The sequence below is a fragment of the Ptychodera flava genome, chromosome 22 (assembly GCF_041260155.1).
Source record: "Ptychodera flava strain L36383 chromosome 22, AS_Pfla_20210202, whole genome shotgun sequence".
NCBI classification, from domain to species: domain Eukaryota; kingdom Metazoa; phylum Hemichordata; class Enteropneusta; family Ptychoderidae; genus Ptychodera; species Ptychodera flava.
In genome coordinates this window covers 3353935-3376469 of record NC_091949.1, presented here as the reverse complement: position 1 = coordinate 3376469, position 22535 = coordinate 3353935, and the positions used below count along the sequence as shown (strand labels likewise).

General features: G+C 36.6%; 1 protein-coding gene across 4 annotated transcripts in view; it reads left to right on the top strand.

Annotated features, from left to right (window-relative positions):
* LOC139122468 (H/ACA ribonucleoprotein complex non-core subunit NAF1-like) overlaps positions 1–20643 on the top strand; it is a 70475-nt gene extending 49832 nt beyond the window's left edge. For 2 of the 4 annotated variants that reach the window (XM_070687864.1, XM_070687863.1), the window contains exons 5-9: positions 829–911; positions 13304–13464; positions 18192–18338; positions 19228–19322; positions 19857–20643. In XM_070687864.1, coding sequence (XP_070543965.1) covers positions 829–911; positions 13304–13464; positions 18192–18338; positions 19228–19322; positions 19857–20239 — 869 coding nt within the window. In that variant the 3' untranslated portion in view covers positions 20240–20643. Of the gene's footprint in view, positions 1–828; positions 912–13303; positions 13465–18191; positions 18339–19224; positions 19323–19856 lie in introns of all 4 variants that reach the window. The other 2 variants (XM_070687862.1, XM_070687861.1) reach the window with 1 other exon arrangement.
* The last annotated feature ends 1892 nt before the right edge of the window (positions 20644–22535 follow it).

The window sequence follows — 22535 nt, the reverse complement described above, 5'->3', positions numbered from 1 at the left end:
CACAGGGCAATAAAATAGCCATGAGATATTGCCTTAGTGTTTGTCTCTGCAAAATTAGATCAGACTAACCCAGTATTAAAGCAAAAGTAATTTTGAAGAGAAAATTTTTCTTAAAGAACTGCTCCATAGGTTTACTATCAGGTAAAATGAATGCAAATGATCTTAAAAACTCTTTATGTTGCTCTGACCTTTTGAAGGTACAACCCAGTTTAAAAGGACATGTGTGCCACTAAATATTTCACTTCGCTTAAGTTATAATGAGTACAGTATAGTTTAGTGAATGTTTCTGTTTATGCCTTCACTGTCACAAAGTTTTGCTCTGGTGAAAAATAGACAATGGTGTAAAGAAAAGTTGGGTCATGATGACCTCTCTGTGAATTGAAATTTCTCTGACTTGCTATCTCTGCAGATGAACTAAAAAGATCCTGCCAACAGGTACAATGAATGATCACTTTACTTTTGAAACATAACATTGATTTTTTTGATACTGTATGCATATAATGTTGGAGCAGCAGTTTACATTGAAGTACAATAATGAATAACTACCTTCAAGAAGTTTTAAATGATAGTGTTTGGAAGCTACAATGTAATTGCATATTTTGCAGAATTTCCACATAGTGTATATATACAAACAGATCTCACTCAGTTCTTCTTCACATTCTGTGGATCAAGCTTACTTAATATTTGTTGAGTTGCTGCATAAATGAAATGTACTTATATAGTATAACTTGCTCAGTTTTGACTCTACATAAATTATCTCTCACAATTATCTCTGGCATTTGTTTGACAAGTGTAATACAATAATATCCTATCTTTTGTCATTTACAGTTGTGATACAGGCAAAAACAGACAACCCTGCCTTAGATTTGGAGACAACTCTATTCACTGAAAACAGGGAATGCTTTGGAAAGGTAAGTGCCTCTTTACTGTCATCAAACACTTGTTATGATATGATATGATATGATATATGATACAATATGATGTGATATGATATGATATGATACGCATATACATATGATGTGATGTGTTATGATATGATATGATATGTGATATGATGTGATATATGATATGATATGATACGCATATGCATATGCATATGTATATGATATGCAATATGGCATGTACATTTACCAATGTTTTATAGCAGAACAAAGCAGTGACACCTGTATTTTAAAATAAAATTTAACCATTGTTTATGACAGTTATTTATGTTGTGTATTTTTACAAAGTTGTTCCTGACACAGATTTCATTTAAAATTACATAGCTTGTCCACATTTTAATTTTGACAATATCAGCATTCAAGTCAGAAGTTGATCAGCATATCAAATATAATTTATCTTGATACCCCACTTGTAGGTTTTCAAACATTTTTGGACCTTGGGTACTATATATAACAAAGAAGGCTGATACCTAATACCTTTAGTTTCTTGTAGAATTGCTTTATTTGAGTTCATATTATCAAAATATGGTGTTTTGTAAATCATCAGTAAAGTTGTAAATTTTAAATAATTGCATTTGTAAAAATGCAAAACCTCTCATATTGCAATGACGAACCGAAAATTGTTTAACAGTCTTATCTTTGTCATTGTCACTACTAAGACTTGATGAACTCCACAGGAAATACTCAACATCTGCTGAATTTGTGTATATACCGGTAGTACATGAGTCTATGTTCATGAATATTTCCCATTCGCAGATTTGCAATCACTGTCCTATTGTCAATGGTAATTAGACATAAATGTGCAGATTTCTTGAATGCATATGAGGCATATTGATCAATCAACGTATCAATGAATTCTTGTTTGAATATAATCCAAGTATCAAAACAGCTGTTGCTGGAGGATCTAAACTTCATTAGGTTTTCATAATAATCTCAAAGTGGCCTTCTTGATTACTTGCATTATCCTGAAGCGATTTGTTGGCTATGAAAGGATTCAAGTGGTGTCTGTCATCATTTTGAACGCAGATTTCAAAAATATCTTTTCACTATCAAAGGAATCTACATGTAACTCAAGGAGAATATTGTAATAATGCACTTGACTTGACAGCTTGACATTGTTCTGGCACCCTTTTCTATCACTGAGGTTAGATTTCTCATGAAAATATTAATGTTGTGTAAGGAAAATCTGTCTTTAATCTTTAGTGCCCGCCCATAAGATCACAATAGAAATTCACAATAAATATCAATTATGTCATCAAATGATCAAACACATAGTACACTAGGTTGAAAAGAATAAAATGTTTATGTTTTGATGTACGTTATTTTAAAGTTCTGATTAAGTGTAATCGAATTTCATGGTGTAAAAACAGCTGTAATTATATCCTAGGACTGTGAAACATTCCTCTAAGAACACCTGCTAGGATCAATCAACACTGTATGTCAATACTATTTTGATGGTCAGTACACAAAGAAAAATGCAACACACTTGCATGACCATATCTCTCCCCTGCACAATCGTCTTTTCTCGTTTGTTGTTCTCAAGGACACACATCTGTCTTGTTACAGTTGTTACGTGCAGAGAAAACGAACAAAGGGTGAACTCAGCAGTTTCCGTTTAAACAAAATTTATTACGAAAACAAACTAATTGCTAAGTTAGGGACAGAGTACAAGCTTTAAAAGTGTACAGACTACTTATCTCAGCTGGGACGGCAAAGCTCCAGTCTCAGAGTTGTAACAGTCAGTCGGATGAATGAACAGTCCTTTGGCTTGCAGGCTTGAAGCTGCACAAAGACCACAGTTAAATCCAGCGTTGACAGTGAAGGTCTTGAAAAGTCTTGAGAATGACTACTGCTGGAGTTAGTAACACACAAGAGACACGATCCCAAAAGTCTGACTGGAAGCTGAGCACGTCCCTTTTATAAAGGCATATAAGAACAATCTAGAACTTTTATTGACATGCTAATTACTGTTCTAAAATTATCTCCCTTACACAACTAATCAACTTTCCAGAACATTCCAAACATGACTAATTGAATTCAAGGTTGTGAGGTCATCAAGGGCAGTGACCTTGAGAATGTTCTAGACTAATTGAACTCAGGTCATGATGAGTGTGGGGGAAATGACCTACATAACACACCCCCTCTTCAAAAAAAGAAAATTTTCAAAGAAAAATCTTTCTTTTACAAATGTAATCTTGAAAAGGATTTAAGTACTCAATTTTGTTGTACTCTAAAGTAAAATTTCTTGAAAGTGAACAACAAAAACTCTAAATACGAGAGAGACAGTCTGCAATTAAATTGTCTCTGCCTTTGATATGTCTAATGTCAAGATTAAACTCCTGTAACATTAAACTCCATCTTAGCAATCTCTGATTTTTGCCTTTAAATTTCTGCAGAAAAACAAGAGGGTTGTGATCAATATAACCACTATTGGCTGATTTGAAGAAGTAACATAAACTTCAAAATGCTGTAAAGCTAATATCAAAGATAAACACTCTTTTTCAATTGTAGAGTAGTTTCTCTGGGATTTGTTAAATTTGCGTGAAAAATAGCAAACAGGATGATCTACACCATGACTATCCTCTTGCAATAAAACAGCACCAGCAGCCGTATCACTAGCATCTACAGCTAATTTGAATGGCAAAGTGAAATCTGGTGCAGACAACACTGGGCACTTTGCAGTATAGCTTTAAGTGTATCAAATGCCTGTTGGCATTGCTCTGACCAAACAAACTTTACTTTCTTTTTAAGTAAGTTAGTCAAAGGCTCAGTAATTGTGGAGAAATTTGGACAGAATTTTCTGTAGTAACCAGCCATACCGAGAAAGCGCATCAGTTGTCGTTTGCAGTTTGGTATGGGAAAACTTGAAATGGCACTGATTTTGGCATCAACAGGTTTTACCTCACCCTGTCCTACAGTATGTCCGAGGTAAGTTACCCTTGCCCAACCAAACTCAGATTTGGCAAGGTTGACAGTCAACATTGCTTTGCTCAGTCTCTCAAAGAACTTCCGCATGAGCTTGATGTGTTCCTCCCAGGTGTCACTATACAGGACGACGTCGTCAACGTAAGCTGCACACCCGTCTAGCCCGGATATGACGTCGTTGATCATCCGTTGGAACGTTGCCGGAGAGTTCTTCATTCCGAATGGCATCACCTTGTACTGGAACAATCCGTCTGGTGTAACAAAGGCGGATATTTCACGAGCACGATCCGTCAGAGGGACTTGCCAAAATCCCTTCAGTAGGTCAAATTTGTCACATACTTGGCTTTTCCCACTCGGTCGATGCAGTCATCAATCCTCGGGATTGGAAAGTGTCTGTCTTTGTTAAAGTGTTGACCTTCCTAAAGTCCGTGCACATACGATAACTGTGGTCTGATTTGGGAACAAGTATGCACGGCGAACTCCAGTTACTTTTACTGGGTTCAATAAAGTCATTGTCCAGCAGGTATTTGACTTCTTCCTGGAGATATTTCGCTTTTGTTGGATTCAGTCTGTATGGATGTTGTTTTACAGGCTTACTGTCCCCAACATCAACGTCGTGATAGATGACGTTTGTCCTCGTTGGAACATCTTGAAACAGGTGTTTATATTCGTGGAGCAGTTCTTTCACCTGTTGTTGTTGTTCTGGCTGGAGGTGTGCCAACTTTGTAGACTCCAGCTTCTCCAGGATTTCTGAGTTCTGAAGCTTGACCGAGCCCAGCTTTGAGTTTAGAGTATTTTCACTCAAGTCAGTTTCAGTATCACTATCTTCATAATGGTTTGAACTGACTGCACTGACAGGCTGAGTTATAGTAGGATTATCCCTATCCAAATATGGCTTAAGCATATTTATGTGACATAGCTGTTTTTGTTTTCGCCTGTCAGGTGTTATTATGATGTAATTTAAATCACTCAATTTCTTATCAATTAGATATGGCCCAAAGTAACGAGCATGGAATGGTTTTCCAGGAATTGGAAGTAGAACAAGAACCTTTTGACCTGGTTCAAACTTCCGTTTTGAGGTGTTTTTATCGTATTTGATTTTCATGGACTGCTGAGATGACTCAATGTTTTCTCTGGCTAATTCACATGCCTTAGAGTGTTTTGTACGAACATCTGACACATATTGCAAAATATTCAGACAACCATGTTCGTCTGATAGGAATTTCTCTTCAAAAAGCTTGAGTGGGCCACTGACTGTATGTCATATACAAGCTCAAATGGGCATAAACAAAGAGACTCTTGAAATGACTCTCTAACTGCAAACAGCAGAAAACGAATTCCTTCATCCCCAATGTTTCTTTGTGTCAAAACAGTAGGCCCTAATCATATTTTTCGAGGTTTTATGAAATTGCTAAAGAGCACTCTGACTTTCTGGATGATAGGCGGATGACCTATACTGTTTAATGACTACCTGATCCATGACTTCTTGAAAAATTCCAGACATAAAGTTGGAACCTTGATCGGACTGGACACATTTAGGGAGGCCGAATAAAGTGAAAAAATTTGACAAAAGCTCTCACTATAGTCTTTGTCTTTATGTTCCTCAGTGGTATGGCTTCTGGGAACCGAGTTGATGTACACATAATTGTCAACATGTACTCATTGCCTGATCTTGTTTTTGGTAGGGGCCCAACACAGTCTATTAGTATCCTACTAAATGGTTCTTGAAATGCAGGAATTGGCTGTAAAGGGGCCTTTGGAATGGTCTGATTTGGCTTTCCTACCATTTGACATGTGTGACAAGTTTTACAGAAATGTGCTACATCCTGCCTGAGATTAGGCCAATAAAAGTGACTGAGAATTTTATGATAAGTTTTCCTTACTCCCAAATGACCAGCCCAGGGCGTTTCATGGGCCAGGCGCAATATTTCAGCACGATAGGGCTTTGGAACCACAATTTGATGTTTTATAGCCCAATCGTCATCAACCAAAACATCTGGAGGTCTCCATTTACGCATGAGAATACCAGATTTGTATAATAGGAAACAGAGCTATCTGAAGTTTTATCTTCATCATCTACCCTGTCAAACAAACACAAAATATCTGGGTCTTTGTGTTGTTCTGCAATGAGATTTGATCTAGAAAATGTCTGACTTTGGTCAGCAGAAGTTTTACTGGAAGTTTCAAATCCACGAGGGATAACGGAATGCTCCGTGTCAAACACCTGACTGAGAAAGGTGTCATTTAAGTCAACATCTGTGACATTATTTTTGAGAGTATTTTGATTCTCAGAAGTTTTCTTTGACATGGCTCGAGTAATGGCACATGATGGGAAAAGGCCGGGAATGTTTTCCTCTATTGGCTCTGGATTTTGATCTAAACTAGGATTATCAGTCACAAGTGGATTAGTAATGACCTTGTCCCCAGCAAGGTCGTTTCCAAGAAGAAGGTGAATCCCTTCAAAAGGCAAAAAAGGCCTAATACCTAAAGTCACAGGTCCAGAAACAAAGTCCGAAGACAAATAGACATTATGGAGAGGAACAGGAATAAAGTCATTGCAATCTACCCCCTTAATAAGAACTTTAGAACCTGAAAATGACTTTTCAGAAAACGGCAGGGTATCTGCCAACAAAAGAGACTGGGAAGCCCCGGTATCTCTTAAAATTTTGACAGGGGTAGCGGAAGAAAAATCACTAGAAAGTGATATAAAACCATCATGAATAAATGGTTCGAAAATACCCATAATGCTATCTTGTGAAGAATTGACCTTGACCTCATTAATTGGGGATAGAGGGGTTTAACCTCAGAAAATGTGTTGCACACATTATTAGACTCTAATTGAGTTGATGAAGAAATAAAGCCGGTGGGCTTAGATCCACTTTGACCACTTTGACCTTCACGTTTTCTTTTCAATTTGAAACACTCTGACATTAAATGGCCGTCTTTCTTACAATAATTACAAGAAAGTGTACCGAACTGTTTGTCAGAAGGAGATTGAGACTTGGGATCTGATGATGTGGGAGTGTTACTTGAACTCTGTGAACTGTTGTCATTTGATTTTCTACTGTCCTTTGAAAAATTCTTGGATGAAAAGGAGGAGTTAAATTTACCTGCATTGTTTCTGTAGGAAAAGGACTGGGATGGTTTGCTGAGAAATGAAGATTTGTGGGTCAATGAATAATCATCGGCCAAACGTGCAGCAACCTCTAATGTATCTGCCTTTTGTTCATTGATAAAGTCTTGATGTCACTCCGGATGCACCTTTTAAATTCCTCAATCAAAACGAGTTGTCGTAACTTATCATAATTCTGACTGACCTTTTCAGAAGAACACCAACGATCAGACAGTTGTTCTTTTGTTCAAGCAAATTCAACATAAGTTTGATCTTTCACCTTCTCACAATCCCTAAATTTCTGACGGTAAGCTTCAGGCACCAATTCATTGCCCTTGAGAATTAATTCCTTCACAGAATCATAATTTGAAGCCTGCTCTACTGACAACTGAATGTAAATTTCTCTGTCTTTACCTACCAAAGCACTTTGCAAAAGCATAGACCAGGACTCCTTAGGCCAATTCAGACTCTGAGCAATTTCTCAAAATGAAGGAAATATTTATCAACATCCTTTTCTTGGAAAGGGGGAACTAGCCTGAAATGCTTAGTGATGTCAAACTTGTCTGAAGGGAAGAATTTTCCTGACTGTCCAAGCTCTAAACGTTTTATTTCTACCTGTAATCGCTGTTCTTCTAATCGCAATTCTTTTTCTCTCTGTCTTTCTTCCATTTGTAATTTTTCCGCCTTTCCCTTTCTTCCATTTGTAATTTTTCCTTTTCTAATTCCAATTTCTTAAGCTCCAAATCTGCCTGTCTCTCTTTTTCCATTTGTAATTCTTTCTCTCTCATTTGTAATTCTAGTTTCTTGATCTCCAAATTTGTCTGCATTTCTAATTCTAATTTTCTGAGTTCAGAGGTAGACTCGGGCTCATAATCTTTCAGGGTGGATTCCTCAAATTGGCCTAAATCAACTAGATGTTTGGCAATACGGTACTGTATTCCCTCTTGCGCATAGATCTTTTGACTTCTACTTTAAGGAAATTGGCCAGTTTATGAGGTTGTCTTTTCTGAGGGAATTAAATGTGTCCTGATCAAGGTCATCCATAAATTCGTCTGGTTTAAATTCCGCCATGATTAAATTTCGCTGAGTTCACAGTATACAGTAGTTTTGAAAAGGCTGTCAAAATGTTGTCAAACGGCTCAAAATATTCGTACCCGGACAAGCCCCCAATTTTGTTACGTGCAGAGAAAACGAACAAAAGGGTGAACTCAGCAGTTTCCGTTTAAACAAAATTTATTACGAAAACAAAACTAATTGCTAAGTTAGGGACAGAGTACAAGCTTTAAAAGTGTACAGACTACTTATCTCAGCTGGGACGGCAAAGCTCCAGTCTCAGAGTTGTAACAGTCAGTCGGATGAATGAACAGTCCTTTGGCTTGCAGGCTTGAAGCTGCACAAAGACCACAGTATAAATCCAGCGTTGACAGTGAAGGTCTTGAAAAGTCTTGAGAATGACTACTGCTGGAGTTTAGTAACACACAAGAGACACGATCCCAAAAGTCTGACTGGAAGCTGAGCACGTCCCTTTTATAAAGGCATATAAGAACAATCTAGAACTTTTATTGACATGCTAATTACTGTTCTAAATTATCTCTCTTACACAACTAATCAACTTTCCAGAACATTCCAAACATGACTAATTGAATTCAAGGTTGTTAGGTCATCAAGGGCAGTGACCTTGAGGATTTTCTAGACTAATTGAACTCAGGTCATGATGAGTGTGGGGGAATGACCTACATAACACAGTAAGCTTTGAAAACATTAAGCATTAAGCCATCGTAGGTACAAAAAAGTGATAAACAGTGATAATTTTGCTGCATATTTATTTCTTTTGGTATTGGAAATCTTGTGAAAAAAATGACTGTTCACAACTGTTATGAAGATGAAATTGTGCAGCAGCTGTGCAGTACAGAATATACACAACTACTGCACTGCTACAACACTGGTACTGTACAGGAAAGCTGTGCTGCAGAGGATGTGCAGGACAATGCAACTACTTGCACATGTTTTGCATGGTGTGAAATCTGTGAATAAACAGTACATCAGAAGACAAAACCATGTATCTTCTGTGCAGCAAACCCCAACGATAAGCATGTCAATGAGGTTAATTCTGTGCAGCTAATTTGTGGCAAACAAAACAATTCATGTGTGGTATGCTATACTCTTTGCATCTTCTGTGTGCAGTGAATAACATCTCTGCTGTTTCTGGAAATTTCAGTGAGTTCAGGAATACCTTTGGTAGCCATACGGCCAAATGACCAGTAAAATGGTCAAGTCATACAGTTAGATTGGAAGTAATTTTGCAGTTATTTTGCTGTTTGTACAGCATCAGCTGAAAGCAGCCAACATTTTTACTTTGAGGGCCTGGTTCAACTCAGTTAACTTTGCAAATTGATATTGATTTTTTGAACCGAAAGAACTTACTCTCTTGTGAGCTGTTGCGATGATAAGATAATTATTATGAATATGTAATGTAAAGGAGCTGCTTGCATTGTAAAATCCAGCATTTGAAATAGGATTACATTATCAATGGAGTAATGATCACACTGCCATGAACGTCATAAGGCTTGAACAGCGCACCGTGAATTAAGATTTCTTTACTGGCACCTAAGTATTTGTCATTGAGAGTTTTCTGGAACAATCTTCCTGTGGACTTGCCAGCCAAATGATGTGAAAGAGTTGTGAAAAGGTGTATATCAGAGACAGAGTTCAAAATTTGTGAACACAAACCCACTAAAGATGCCAACTATATTTTCTTGGTAATTTGTACTGTGCACACCACAGAGGGACCTGCAACCGGGAATTAACTGAAATATAAGGTAAGTCAATGTACTGTACATCACCATCGATCATGATCTGTTCTATGACTTTGTATTGCGACTATTAACCGTAGATAAGTGTTTGGTGAGCACTGATTTATAGTTAATTGATTTTTATTTCCTCACAGTGGTTAAAATATGTAAATGAATTGCAAATATTGCTGAGACTTTTGCACATTGTCAACTTTGCATATTTGAGTAACACTAAATTATTGTCGTGGGACAGGTACAACAAGTTGTTGGAAGTCCATTTTAATTATAATTTAATAATTATAAATGTTATTCATTCGGTTTCCCTGCTTCAGTTTTTCAAATAGTTGTTGGTTTTATTCATCAAATTGCAGTTTTAACAATCTCAGTTCACATCGTAAAGGCTGATATTTTCCTTACATTGTATTTTTCAGAATTTATTGCTGGTACTGTAAAGAATGGCAAGTTGAGACGAGAAGCTAGACTGCTACCATTAACAATAATGTAAATGTCACATGAAACTTTTTGTGTTAAATGATAGATATTCATGCAGAATGAAATGAACATTACATAACATGTATACTATAAACTGTGACCTTAATTGAATTTCCTTTTCATTTCTCTGCTATTTCTTGTAATACCGGTTTTCTTTGACCATTGTTTCTTGGAAAACTGGTATTTTAGAAAGCTGAATTTGATACATCTTTTGTTGCACATGGAATAAATACTCTGTTTTAAAAATCTGTCTCAAGATTTTTCAGCTACCCAATATTAAAAGGACAAAGTCCGTCATTTTTCATGAATTTTGTTTGATGCAAAATACTGCTTATATTCTTTGACATGTTGAAAGATACTGAATGAATGGGTGACCATGCATATATTCCACCCCCGGTTTAGACACGATGTATGAAACCATCACGAAAATAAATTAATGGTCATGACCATTAATTCATTTTCGCCATGATTTCATTTTAATTGCCAAAACGGGGGTCGAATATGTGCACGGTCACCAATTTATTCAGTATCTTTCAACATGTCAAACAATATAAGTAGTATCTCTTATCAAACAAAATTCATGAAAAATGACCGACTTTGTCCCTTTAATCATATTATCGGTCATGTCTACACAACCAATTTCACAGCTGATGTGTACACATCTGATCTTTGAATTTATTATCAGTGAAGAAGATAAAAAATGTTGAAACGCAGTACAAATGCACAAATTTTATTTTTGGGTAGGTGCTGTGTTTCTTCAATTTTCAACATTGTCACAATTTAATATATTAAGTCCATAAAACTTCCATAAACTGTTACTGATGTATGTATGATGTCTTGTTTATGACAAGTAGGTTGCAAGAGTTGAAATTACTGGCCGTATAAATTTACAACAACTTTCCAGACTTAGCAGTGTGTTGCAACAAGGATTTAGAGGTTATAAACGGCAAGTGAAGGTATTTGGTTGTGGATATAAGACCTCTGGGTTGAAAATTAGCATATTTGGCGGGAAAAATCACAGAGCAAAGCGATGTTATTATTTTGCCCGAATATTGCTTATTTTCACCCCAGAGGTCTTATATCCACAACAAAATACCTAAGCGCACCATTTATAATCTCATTATAATATGTTAAAATTAAATACAAGTGGACAGTGTCGTTATTTAGGACCGAAAAGTTGGAATGAGGGTTAAGGTACCCAGCCTCAACACAAACTCTAAAAAGAACATTTCAGAACACATGCGTGTGCACAGCTGATTCCATACAATACGGTAACACAACACATCGATATTGTGATTATACATCAAACTTGAAGAATTTTACTTGAAAAAACACTCAAAAAGAATTGTAAAAAATTATGTTGTTGTTACATCGCCGTTGCTGCTTATACAAACTCTTCATTTGTGGGTTCATCGAGCTGCACCAGACTAAAATTTAACAATCAAAATCAATCTCAATCTGTAGACATTATGGCACATTGAGCTCTCAAGCTGGAGTTCAAAATTTGCGCGAGCTCAAAAATGATACGCAGTGCGCAGGTCTTCTTGTTGAGAATATAAACTCCAGCTCCAGCCAATCAGAGAGGCATATCAGAATGTCAAATAAAAGATTATAATGTGTTATTTATGAAATCAGGCACTGCTCTGAAGAAAATGATTTGACAATAACAAGAAAAGAAGAATTTAAAAAGGCAAAGACTAATTACTTGACAATAAAACGGCAAACTAAATGTGACCAGGTGACCAACTGTAAATATTCTATACCTTTTATAAATATTCTTAATCTTTTTAGATTAAGTTCACGGTCCAATAAGAAAGCTCTATAGCTTGACGATAATACTGATTTGTGTGTGCCATTATTCTTGTCTCACAGTTCATGACAAACAGTTACACATTACCTTCAACGAACAACTCACATAGAATATCTGCAGTCTGGAAACTCTTACCCTGAGAAATTTACAATTCTGATGAACAGTACACAGAATATCTGCATTAGGGACACTCCTTGTTCCATTAAGACATTTCCAATTCCAACAAAGAGTATGTATGAAAATATCTAAAGTATGGAAACTCCTATCACTTGGATATTTCCAGTTGTCAGGAACAATTCCAGAACTATGCTCACCTGGTCACCAGAAAACAGAAAATCTCACCAACATAACACTTGTAAGTCACTGTGCAGTGACTACACAGTTTCTTCAAATTGCAACGCTCATGGTAATGTCACGGTCAATCTGCACTGCCAAATCAAAGTTTTGCTGCTGAGCTACTGCTACTTGTGTGCAGTGTCAATGTCAATGTCATTGTCAGTGCAGTGTCAGTTGATTTGCATTTGAAAAAGTCACTTTACAAATTGTAATGAAACTGCATCACCTGTTTGTATCAATGCAGCACCAATGCTGGAAAGCTACAGTGGTGAAGCAACAATGTGCAGTAGGCTGTGAATTGTTTTACCAGAAGGCATATTTGAATAAGTTATCGCATAGTTACAATAAAGCAGTACATTTCTATGATACCTTAACCCTTTCGCCACTATGGTTTGGCCCAAAACCATTGTTGTCACTAGTGAATGTGGACCTGCTAACTGGGAATGGGGTAAAAAGGTTGGTATCTGCTGAATTCAGCATCAAATGATTGTGTCCACTGTATGTGACTTGATGGATCTTACATTCCTTGAAAAATGCAGACTCTGTCAATTTTATAAAGGATTTACCAAGTTACATGGTATCATCTTACCATGGAACTTATTCAAATAATGGTATGCCAAAAGATATACCGGTAAAGCCATTACTTTCAATAGGGTACATGCATATGCACAAATTTTGAATTGTAGTGAACATTTTGTAGTCATTTATTCAAAGAAACTACACTGTGATGAAACTTTAATTCAGTGTCTAATCACAGAATAGAATCACTGCAACTTTATCAAATCATAACTCTTTTTAGACAAGTAAAAAGAGTACAAAATATCAATGTATGTTTGTTGTTCGAAAATCTCAAATACACATATCAAAATAAGTGTTCTCCTTTTGTTTGCTGTAGATCTTTGAAGTGTTTGGCCCTGTATTGTCACCTCTCTATGCAGTACGATTTAACTCCACAAATCACATTAAGTCCAAGGGGATAGAGTTACAAGATAAAATCTACTACGCTAGGGATAATGAAGAATATACATCTTATGTTTTCCTTGCACAACTGCAAAGGTAAGTATGTACTCATCATAGAATGCATAGCTCATCATATGGCCATTGCATAGGTCATCGTATGGTCATTGCATAGCTCATCGTATGGCCATTGCATAGCTCATCGTATGGCCATTGCATAGCTCATCATATGGCCATTGCATAGCTCATTGTATGGCCATTGCATAGCTCATCGTATGGCCATCGCATAGCTCATCGTATGGCCATCGCATAGGTCATCGTATTGCCATTGCATAGGTCATCGTATGGCCATTGCATAGGTCATCGTATGGCCATTGCATAGCTCATCGTATGGCCATTGCATAGCTCATCGTATGGCCATTGCATAGGTCATCGTATGGCCATTGCATAGGTCATCGTATGGCCATTGCATAGCTCATCGTATGGCCATTGCATAGGTCATCGTATGGCCATTGCATAGCTCATCGTATGGCCATTGCATAGGTCATGGTATGGCCATTGCATGGGTCATCGTATGGCCATTGCATAGCTCATCATATGGCCATTGTATGGGTCATCGTATGGCCATTGCATAGGTCATCGTATGGCCATTGCATAGCTCATTGTATGGCCATTGCATAGCTCATCGTATGGCCATTGCATAGCTCATCGTATGGCCATTGCATAGCTCATCATATGGCCATTGCATAGCTCATCGTATGGCCATTGCATAGGTCATCGTATGGCCATTGCATAGGTCATCGTATGGCCATTGCATAGGTCATTGTATGGCCATTGCATAGCCATCGTATGGCCATTGCATAGCTCATCGTATGGCCATTGCATAGCTCATCGTATGGCCATTGCATAGGTCATCGTATGGCCATTGCATAGCTCATCGTATGGCCATTGCATAGCTCATCGTATGGCCATTGCATAGCTCATCGTATGGCCATTGCATAGCTCATCGTATGGCCATTGCATAGGTCATCGTATGGCCATTGCATAGCTCATCGTATGGCCATTGCATAGGTCATCGTATGGCCATTGCATAGGTCATCGTATGGCCATTGCATAGGTCATCGTATGGCCATTGCATAGCTCATCGTATGGCCATTGCATAGCTCATCGTATGGCCATTGCATAGGTTGATGTTCAATAATTGTTGATTAGTCAAGTAATCATTGAAAGGCCAGTAGCTGTGACTTTTGATGATATTTTTGCTATTTTTTAAATTTCAACTACAGTTTTATTTTTCTTCTCCCCAAAGCATGTTGGGATACACAGTATTCACCTTGTCAACTCAGCCTTTAAATGTGTAGACTGCAATGTTGTTGTTAACAAGCGAATTCTGGTACGGAGTACATTCAAATGTAAACAAGCAGTCTCTTTTACACATATAGATGCTTTGTTGACAAGCTAAATTGTACATGTGGCTATATCAACATGCTTTGAGGGGTATAACAAGTACCTGTGAGTGACACAAAACAAAAACGATGAAAAATTGTCAAAAGTTACATCTATTGGCCCTTAAGTGTATTCTGGTGACCTTCTCCATATTACAACATCTGTATTCATGGTATTGGAAGATATTTGGATCCATCTTTGTCTTGTATTTGTATGTCTGTTTGTACAAGTATAGATGTATCTCTGTACAGAGAATCACTATATTTATATTCTGTCTTTGATTAGTTGGTGTAGAACAGGTTGAAGATTGACCTTTTGAAGTCATGAGTTGCAAATTTAAGAAAGATCCAGCGTAAAATCATGGAGATAATCAATAATCAGAAGTTAAAGGGACTAAAATGTAAATTGCACGAACCTTGAATAGAGTGTATGGATTTATTTGTATCGGTATTGTGTGTGTGTAGGTATTGTCTATATTCTGTCTGGATTTATTAGTACTGCTATTGTGTGTGTGCAGGTATTATCTATATTCCGTCTGGATTTATTAGTACTGCTATTGTGTGTGTGTAGGTATTGTCTATATTCTGTATGGATTTATTAGTACTGCTATTGTGTGTGTGCAGGTATTGTCTATATTCTGTATGGATTTATTAGTACTGCTATTGTGTGTGTGTAGGTATTGTCTATATTCCGTCTGGATTTATTAGTACTGCTATTGTGTGTGTGCAGGTATTGTCTATATTCCGTCTGGATTTATTAGTACTGCTATTGTGTGTGTGTGCAGGTATTGTCTATATTCCGTCCGGATTTATTAGTACTGCTATTGTGTGTGTGCAGGTATTGTCTATATTCCGTCCGGATTTATTAGTACTGCTATTGTGTGTGTGCAGGTATTGTCTATATTCTGTATGGATTTATTAGTACTGCTATTGTGTGTGTGCAGGTATTGTCTATATTCTGTATGGATTTATTTGTATCGGTATTGTGTGTGTGTAGGTATTGTCTATATTCTGTCTGGATTTATTAGTACTGCTATTGTGTGTGTGCAGGTATTATCTATGGAGTTTGCTCATTTTCAGTTCTTTTTGTATACTTTCCTCTATTCTGAAATCTGCTTCAAATAGAGATTGTCTGTTTGTCTTTGATCAGAATGGTATGACATCAGACTATTGTACGACAGTTTACATGTTTTCCAAATTCCTGTTATGATGTCAGACGTAGTGTAATTCAGTTCGAACTGCTGTATTTTCAAAACATAGACAAACTGTTTGTAAGGAGAGTTTTCACTCAGGGGAAGCTAAGTTTTTCTACAAGGGAATATGGTGTGTGTTCTGAACCATTAGAAACCATTAATATCTATCACCATAGAAACACATTGATTCAGATCTATAAAGTAGGTGATGTTGTTTGTCATGTTTTTTTATGTTTTGGGAATAGTGTGAAAGTGATGGGATAGTGTGAAAGCAATGGAACTGTTGACGACACAAAATTACTCCCAGCAGAGGGAGGGACATCATTAAATGAGCAATGCTAAATTGACAAAAGTCAGACTCTTTAAAATACCCAAACAATACAGATAGAAATATTTGAATTTTTGAGGATCAACGGTGGATGGTTTTGATGTTGAACTTTTAATTTGCTGCCTGAAACTTCAGATTTAAACATAGGAAAGTTCTTACTAGAGGTAAGATGAAGCCAGGGGGCAAAATATGAACTTGACATGGCAGCTTATTAACAGTTTTAAAATAGACAGCTATTTATCTGAATGTGAGTACAAATTTTCCGTATCCTTGAATTTTCAACATCTCCAGAAGTGATTAGGCAAAGTGTTTGCATCTTAAAGTAATAAATTACCTGCTGGCAACTCCCCGTTGTATTATGAAATTCAGCTAATGCACTAAAAAGGGCTATCTAAGTAGCCACTCATCAGAATTGCTATCATTTTACAGTGTGCTGGAATAATGCTTCACCATTGGGATATCAAGTATCTGACAGAGATAAGAAATCACTTCAGCAATAGTTGGGCAGAGAATATATAGAGCCTTTATGAACATGTTTCGAAACCTGTTCTAGAAAATATACCATCAATCATTCATATTCACTTACAGTGTTGCTGTTGATAATAAAGCCATATATCAAATGAAGGTACCGTTTATACAAATTGTACTATGACCTTTGAACCTCAGAACCTCTGGAATACCAGCTGCAGTCAGTGTGCACAAGAACCATCAGAGAGCATTGTGCAAACCATTGCTGAGAAGGCAGACGTACTGGGATGTACAACTGTTGACACAATATGCAAATAAAACTAGGCATTTAGAGATTCCACAGTAGTTGCATCCCATAACCTAAATATTACAGCTTTCTGGACAGCAAAATGTTCAATTGATTAATTCCTACTCTACCAAATACCTTCAATAGCAAGATCTAATGTGCTTAGGTTGGCTTCAACAACTACACACAGCTTATCATGCACCATGTCTTTCAAGTTCACTCTTATCATGCACCATGTCTTTCAAGGTCACTCTTATCATGCACCATGTCTTTCAAGGTCACTCTTATCATGCACCATGTCTTTCAAGGTCACTCTTATCATGCACCATGTCTTTCAAGGTCACTCTTATCATGCACCATGTCTTTCAAGGTCACTCTTATCATGCACCATGTCTTTCAAGGTCACTCTTATCATGCACCATGTCTTTCAAGGTCACTCTTATCATGCACCATGTCTTTTAAGTTCACTCTTATCATGCACCATGTCGTTCAAGGTCACTCTTATCATGCACCATGTCTTTCAAGGTCACTCTTATCATGCACCATGTCTTTCAAGGTCACTCTTATCATGCACCATGTCTCTCAAGGTCTCACTTATCAAGCACCATGTCTTTCAAGGTCACACTTAACAAACACCATGTCTTTCGTGGCTAACTTATCAAGGAATGTGTACAGTTGCCATGGGTACCAATCCATTGGTACCCATGGCATCATCCACCATGTTGACAAAGGGCAGTCATGTAAACTAAAGGGAAAACTTGCAGAAATTATCATTGATTTGAAATTTTGTAGATGCCTCTTGTTCCACTTTGTATTTCTTTTGTTTCATTAATGACTACAAATTGAAATCATGTTTCCCTGTTTTAAATATAACATTGAGTTCACACAATATTTGTGAGGTATCAGACTGACAGACCAACTGCTTCTGTGAAGATGATTTTAAAGAGGGGGAAAGTTAGTAAAGAACTGAAACTGAGAAAAGTCAAGACAGAATGGTTTATGTGTACTTTATGTTTGCAAAATTGAACTGTTAGGTTTTTGGGTTTGGGATGCAAGTTGTGCAATTGTTTATCCCAAACAGAAGATTCCTGTTTTTTGTTTCCCAGAATGAAAGGATCCGATGCTTCATGGAAAAATGATGAAGAACCACCTCAGGAATTTTTAGACTACAGTGATGATGAAAGAGAAAAGGAGGCCAAGGCTAAAAGTAGACAAAGTAAAGACAAAAGAAAGAGAAAAACACAAGCCCTCCGGTATGTCATTCTTGCGTGATATATGAAATGAACAGAGAAATATGTCAACACATGGCATTAAAAATATTGTGTGTGAGTGGACACAAAGTCAATTTAATGCACAGCAAACCAGACACCATGCTTGATGAGTTTTTGTGTACAGTAGTTTGATTGAATACCTGATGCTGAATATCCAGTTTACATCATTTAGGATTCATTATTCACAGGCAAGTAGCATAATTTGACTTTCGCTCATTAAAATGACTTCTCAATCATGAAATAATGTATTGATTCATGTTATCATGCTGTTGATGAATTCTCAATTGGATTCAAACTCACAACATACATGACCATGTCACCTAGCAAAGACATCACAGTCAAAATCACTTGGATAAATCCCCACTCTTGAAAAAGAGTGGTTCAATAACCGAGCTAAGTTGTTGCAATTGTCTGACCGTGACCCCTACACAAGCTGTAGAGTTCATGAAGCACAGACTCACACACACTCACCATCATGCATTGGTGTTCAATCAAATTTCTCGGTTGAAATGAGCAACATGCAATTGAAAATCTTTATTTATTCACAATTATTCTATTTGGATATTTCAGTCTGTTAATTTATGATTAATGATGTTGCTATGAAAGCTCTTTCTAAAGCCCAATCCCGTCCTCTTCTTAAGAAACTCTCATTAAGTATTTGTTGTGCGCTATCAGACCAAGTTGAAATCTTTGTTAGCATGTGTTTTATCTGGATATGAGAATGCTATGGTGAGACTGCATGTTAAGTTGAACATGAAAACAAAAATTAACAATGTTTATTTTACTGACTATTTGACAGGTATGTAAAATTCACCAGTTTCATAGATCACTTCCTACCCAAGATAAACATTTTCTATTTCTGTTGTAGCAGAGACATGGAGAAAGGGCAACACAATAGGAATGAAGGAAACACAAACATTGTGGAGCATGAACAAAGTTCACAGTACTTTCAACATCAGAACATTGGTAGGTTCGGTGTAATTGCTTTAGACTTTAGGATTTGAAACTTTGATGATGATGATGATGATGATGATGATGATGGTGATGGTGATGATGGTGATGGTGGTGATGATGATGATGATGATGATGATGATTATTGCTACTAATCTAGCAGTAGTAGTAGTAGTAGCAGCAATAGTAGTAGGACCACTGTTTATGGTTTTGGCAGTCCATGATATGTCATGTACAATGCACTGAGCTGCATATAGTGTCATGAATTTTATAGAAGTTGTAGTAGTAGTAGTAGTAGTCAGCAAACAAACTTTTCCCTTAAAAATTAAATATTAAATTAAACCATTTTTATATTGTCACTTTTCTTCAATATCTTAATGTCTGCTACATAAGCAAGGGTTATGGCAGAGAAAAGTTTCAAGTGGGTACCTGAGTGTACATGATAAGCTAGATCCAACTCATCTGGAGTTTGATAATATTAACATTATGCAGTATTTCACTAGAATATGTAATCAGCTGATATTAAAACTTACATTTACGTTGTTACAGGTATGTTCAGAGGAAGAGGATTATGGCGACATCCCAGGCCTCCTGGACCACGTTTCCAAGTTCAGAGTCAAGGTTATCCAAGACCAAGTTTTGGTACAGATGTATGGGCAGCCAATCCATTTAATAATCCTGACTGGAACCATTCAAATAATCAAGGATTTTACCAAGCAAACCCTATATCATTAAGACAACCCCCACCACAAAGATTTCCCCATGGACTTCTACCAAATCCCCCTCATCCATTTATAAATCCTCTGCCAACAGGGCTCCCCCTACCCCCACCACTGCCCCCTCCACCACCACCTCACCTACAGGCATATACCTGCCCACCATTTCAAAACCCCCCAGGTTTTCAGGGTCAACATAACATGCCACCATTCTGACTTCTTCAGAAATGAGGAGAATATTTTTATTTTCATTCCTAAAATAAATTTGACAGTTACTTTTTGTCTTCTCAATGGATTCTTGCTTCCACATGAAATTACTGCCATTGGCAATGGAGAATTCCAGTGATGTCAGATTGTTTACAGTTACTTTCTTTACTTAATGGGTGACTTTCCTGACAGTGTAGTGTCACCTTTTTCACCAGACTTTATTTTGCTAATTTCTCTGACGAGTCAAAACTTCTGGGGACTGTTAAAACCATGTAATTACATCCCATGGCAAAGTATGTAAAAAATTGCTCTTTCAGAAAGATTGGAAAATTCTATTTTGTATAACTTGCTAAAAACTGGAAGTATTTGTATCTATTAAATCATTAGATAAATAAACAGTTCCATATATCTTAGTGCTTAGTATCCTTGGTGTGTATTATTCTTTGAAATGATTTTTCACTGTCATCATCATTTACAGTAAGTGAATTTACAGATATTTCTACTTATTCTGATCTTCAAAATCATTCAATTAATATTCATGAATAAAAATAGAAATTCATGGCTTTAATAGTTTGTTTACAATGTTACCATAGCAACAGTTCATCATAAAAATATGATGAACAGTTAGAGCCACAGTGATTACAGTCAAATTTATCTGAGTAAAATATATTGGTCTTTGAGTACTTGCATGATCATTTTCCTTTGTTAGAAACCTTCAATCATCTACATGTATATGGCATGTACAGGTATCTTAATATTTGATGAGGCAATGAACATTGGCAGTTTATTTACTATTGACACCATTTCAAAGCAGCAAACAAAAAATAAAAATTCTATCATACGATATCACTTCAGTATCAAAAACATCTGTAAACACAGTATCACAGTAGTGTCGTGTACCCACGATGTCACCGCCTAGGTCCCCCTCCCCCTCCATTGCTATCCCATTAGTATTTTGTGCTCATGATATGCACCATATTGGTAGTCATGCACTTTACCTGGCGATATGTTGAAGTCATGCCAATCTCAATATAACAAATTTGTAAAGGATCAATTAAGAATTTATCATCCATGAAAGTGTAATTACTCTTTCAATCAATATTTCTAATCTTACTCTGAGTGAGCTCAGGAAGGCTGAACCTTAATGTGATATTAATAAATACAAAAATAGACATCTGACTCAGAAAGAGACTCATGTTTTTTAATTTGTCAACAATACAATGAAAATCAAACAGTGGCCAATCATATGAGATCAATATACCCTTGTTGATGTGTCAATGGTAGGTGTGATAAAGGTCAATCAAATGGATGATATTCTCTGCAAAGAAATGTACTTTGTTGGTCACAATCCCTGTGATAGGTATCCATCCGGCGTCCGTCATCAGTCTGTATGTATGTATGTCCGTTTGTGAGGATGTCCGTCCACTCAAATATCTTGAGAACCACAGTACTTACAGATTTGATATTTGTTGTGTAGATGCAAAATATGATTATGAGAAACTGTTTTTATTTTTTTGATATTATTGAAAATATGCAGATTAGCATAAAAAAAGGCATTTTTGGTAAAAAATTTCTTCATAAACGCTGGTCAGACAGCTTTGATATTTGGTATACAGGTCCTTAGGGATGACTGAAGTTAAATTTGTTCAAATTGTGATGAAATATGCAAATTTGTATTTTTAAGGAATTTTTTGTCATTTTTGGTCAAAAATTTATTTCATCAAAACCACATTTGACAGCTTTGATATTTGGTATACAGGTTCATAGGAATGATCAAAATATGATATATTCAAATTATGATGAAATCTACAATTTTGTATTTTTGGGGCAATTTTTGCCATTTATGGTCAAAACATTTGACTCTCAAAAACTACTTATCTGATATCTTTGATATTTGGGATACAGGTTCCTAGGGGTTATCTGAGTGATATATTGGAATTTGATGAAATCTTCAATTGTTGTATTTTTGGGTGAATTTCTGCCATTTTTGGTCAAAATCTTTGTTTTCTCAAAAGTTACTTATCTGATAGCTTTGATATTTGGTATACAGGTTGCAAGGGTTTATCTTCATGTAAGATGTTGAAATTATGATGAAATGTTCAGTTTTGTATTTTTGCAGCTAATTTTGCCATTTTTGATCTGGCTCTCCTGAAATGAGCTATCAAAGATATCCACCGTCATCAACAGATATGTGACAAAAAGTTATTCTCAACATAACACAGCAGAGCTCTGTTGACTGTTAGGTCGCTTGCTTTTTCAAAACTGCTTGTCAGACAGCTTTAATATTTGGTATACAGGTCCCTAG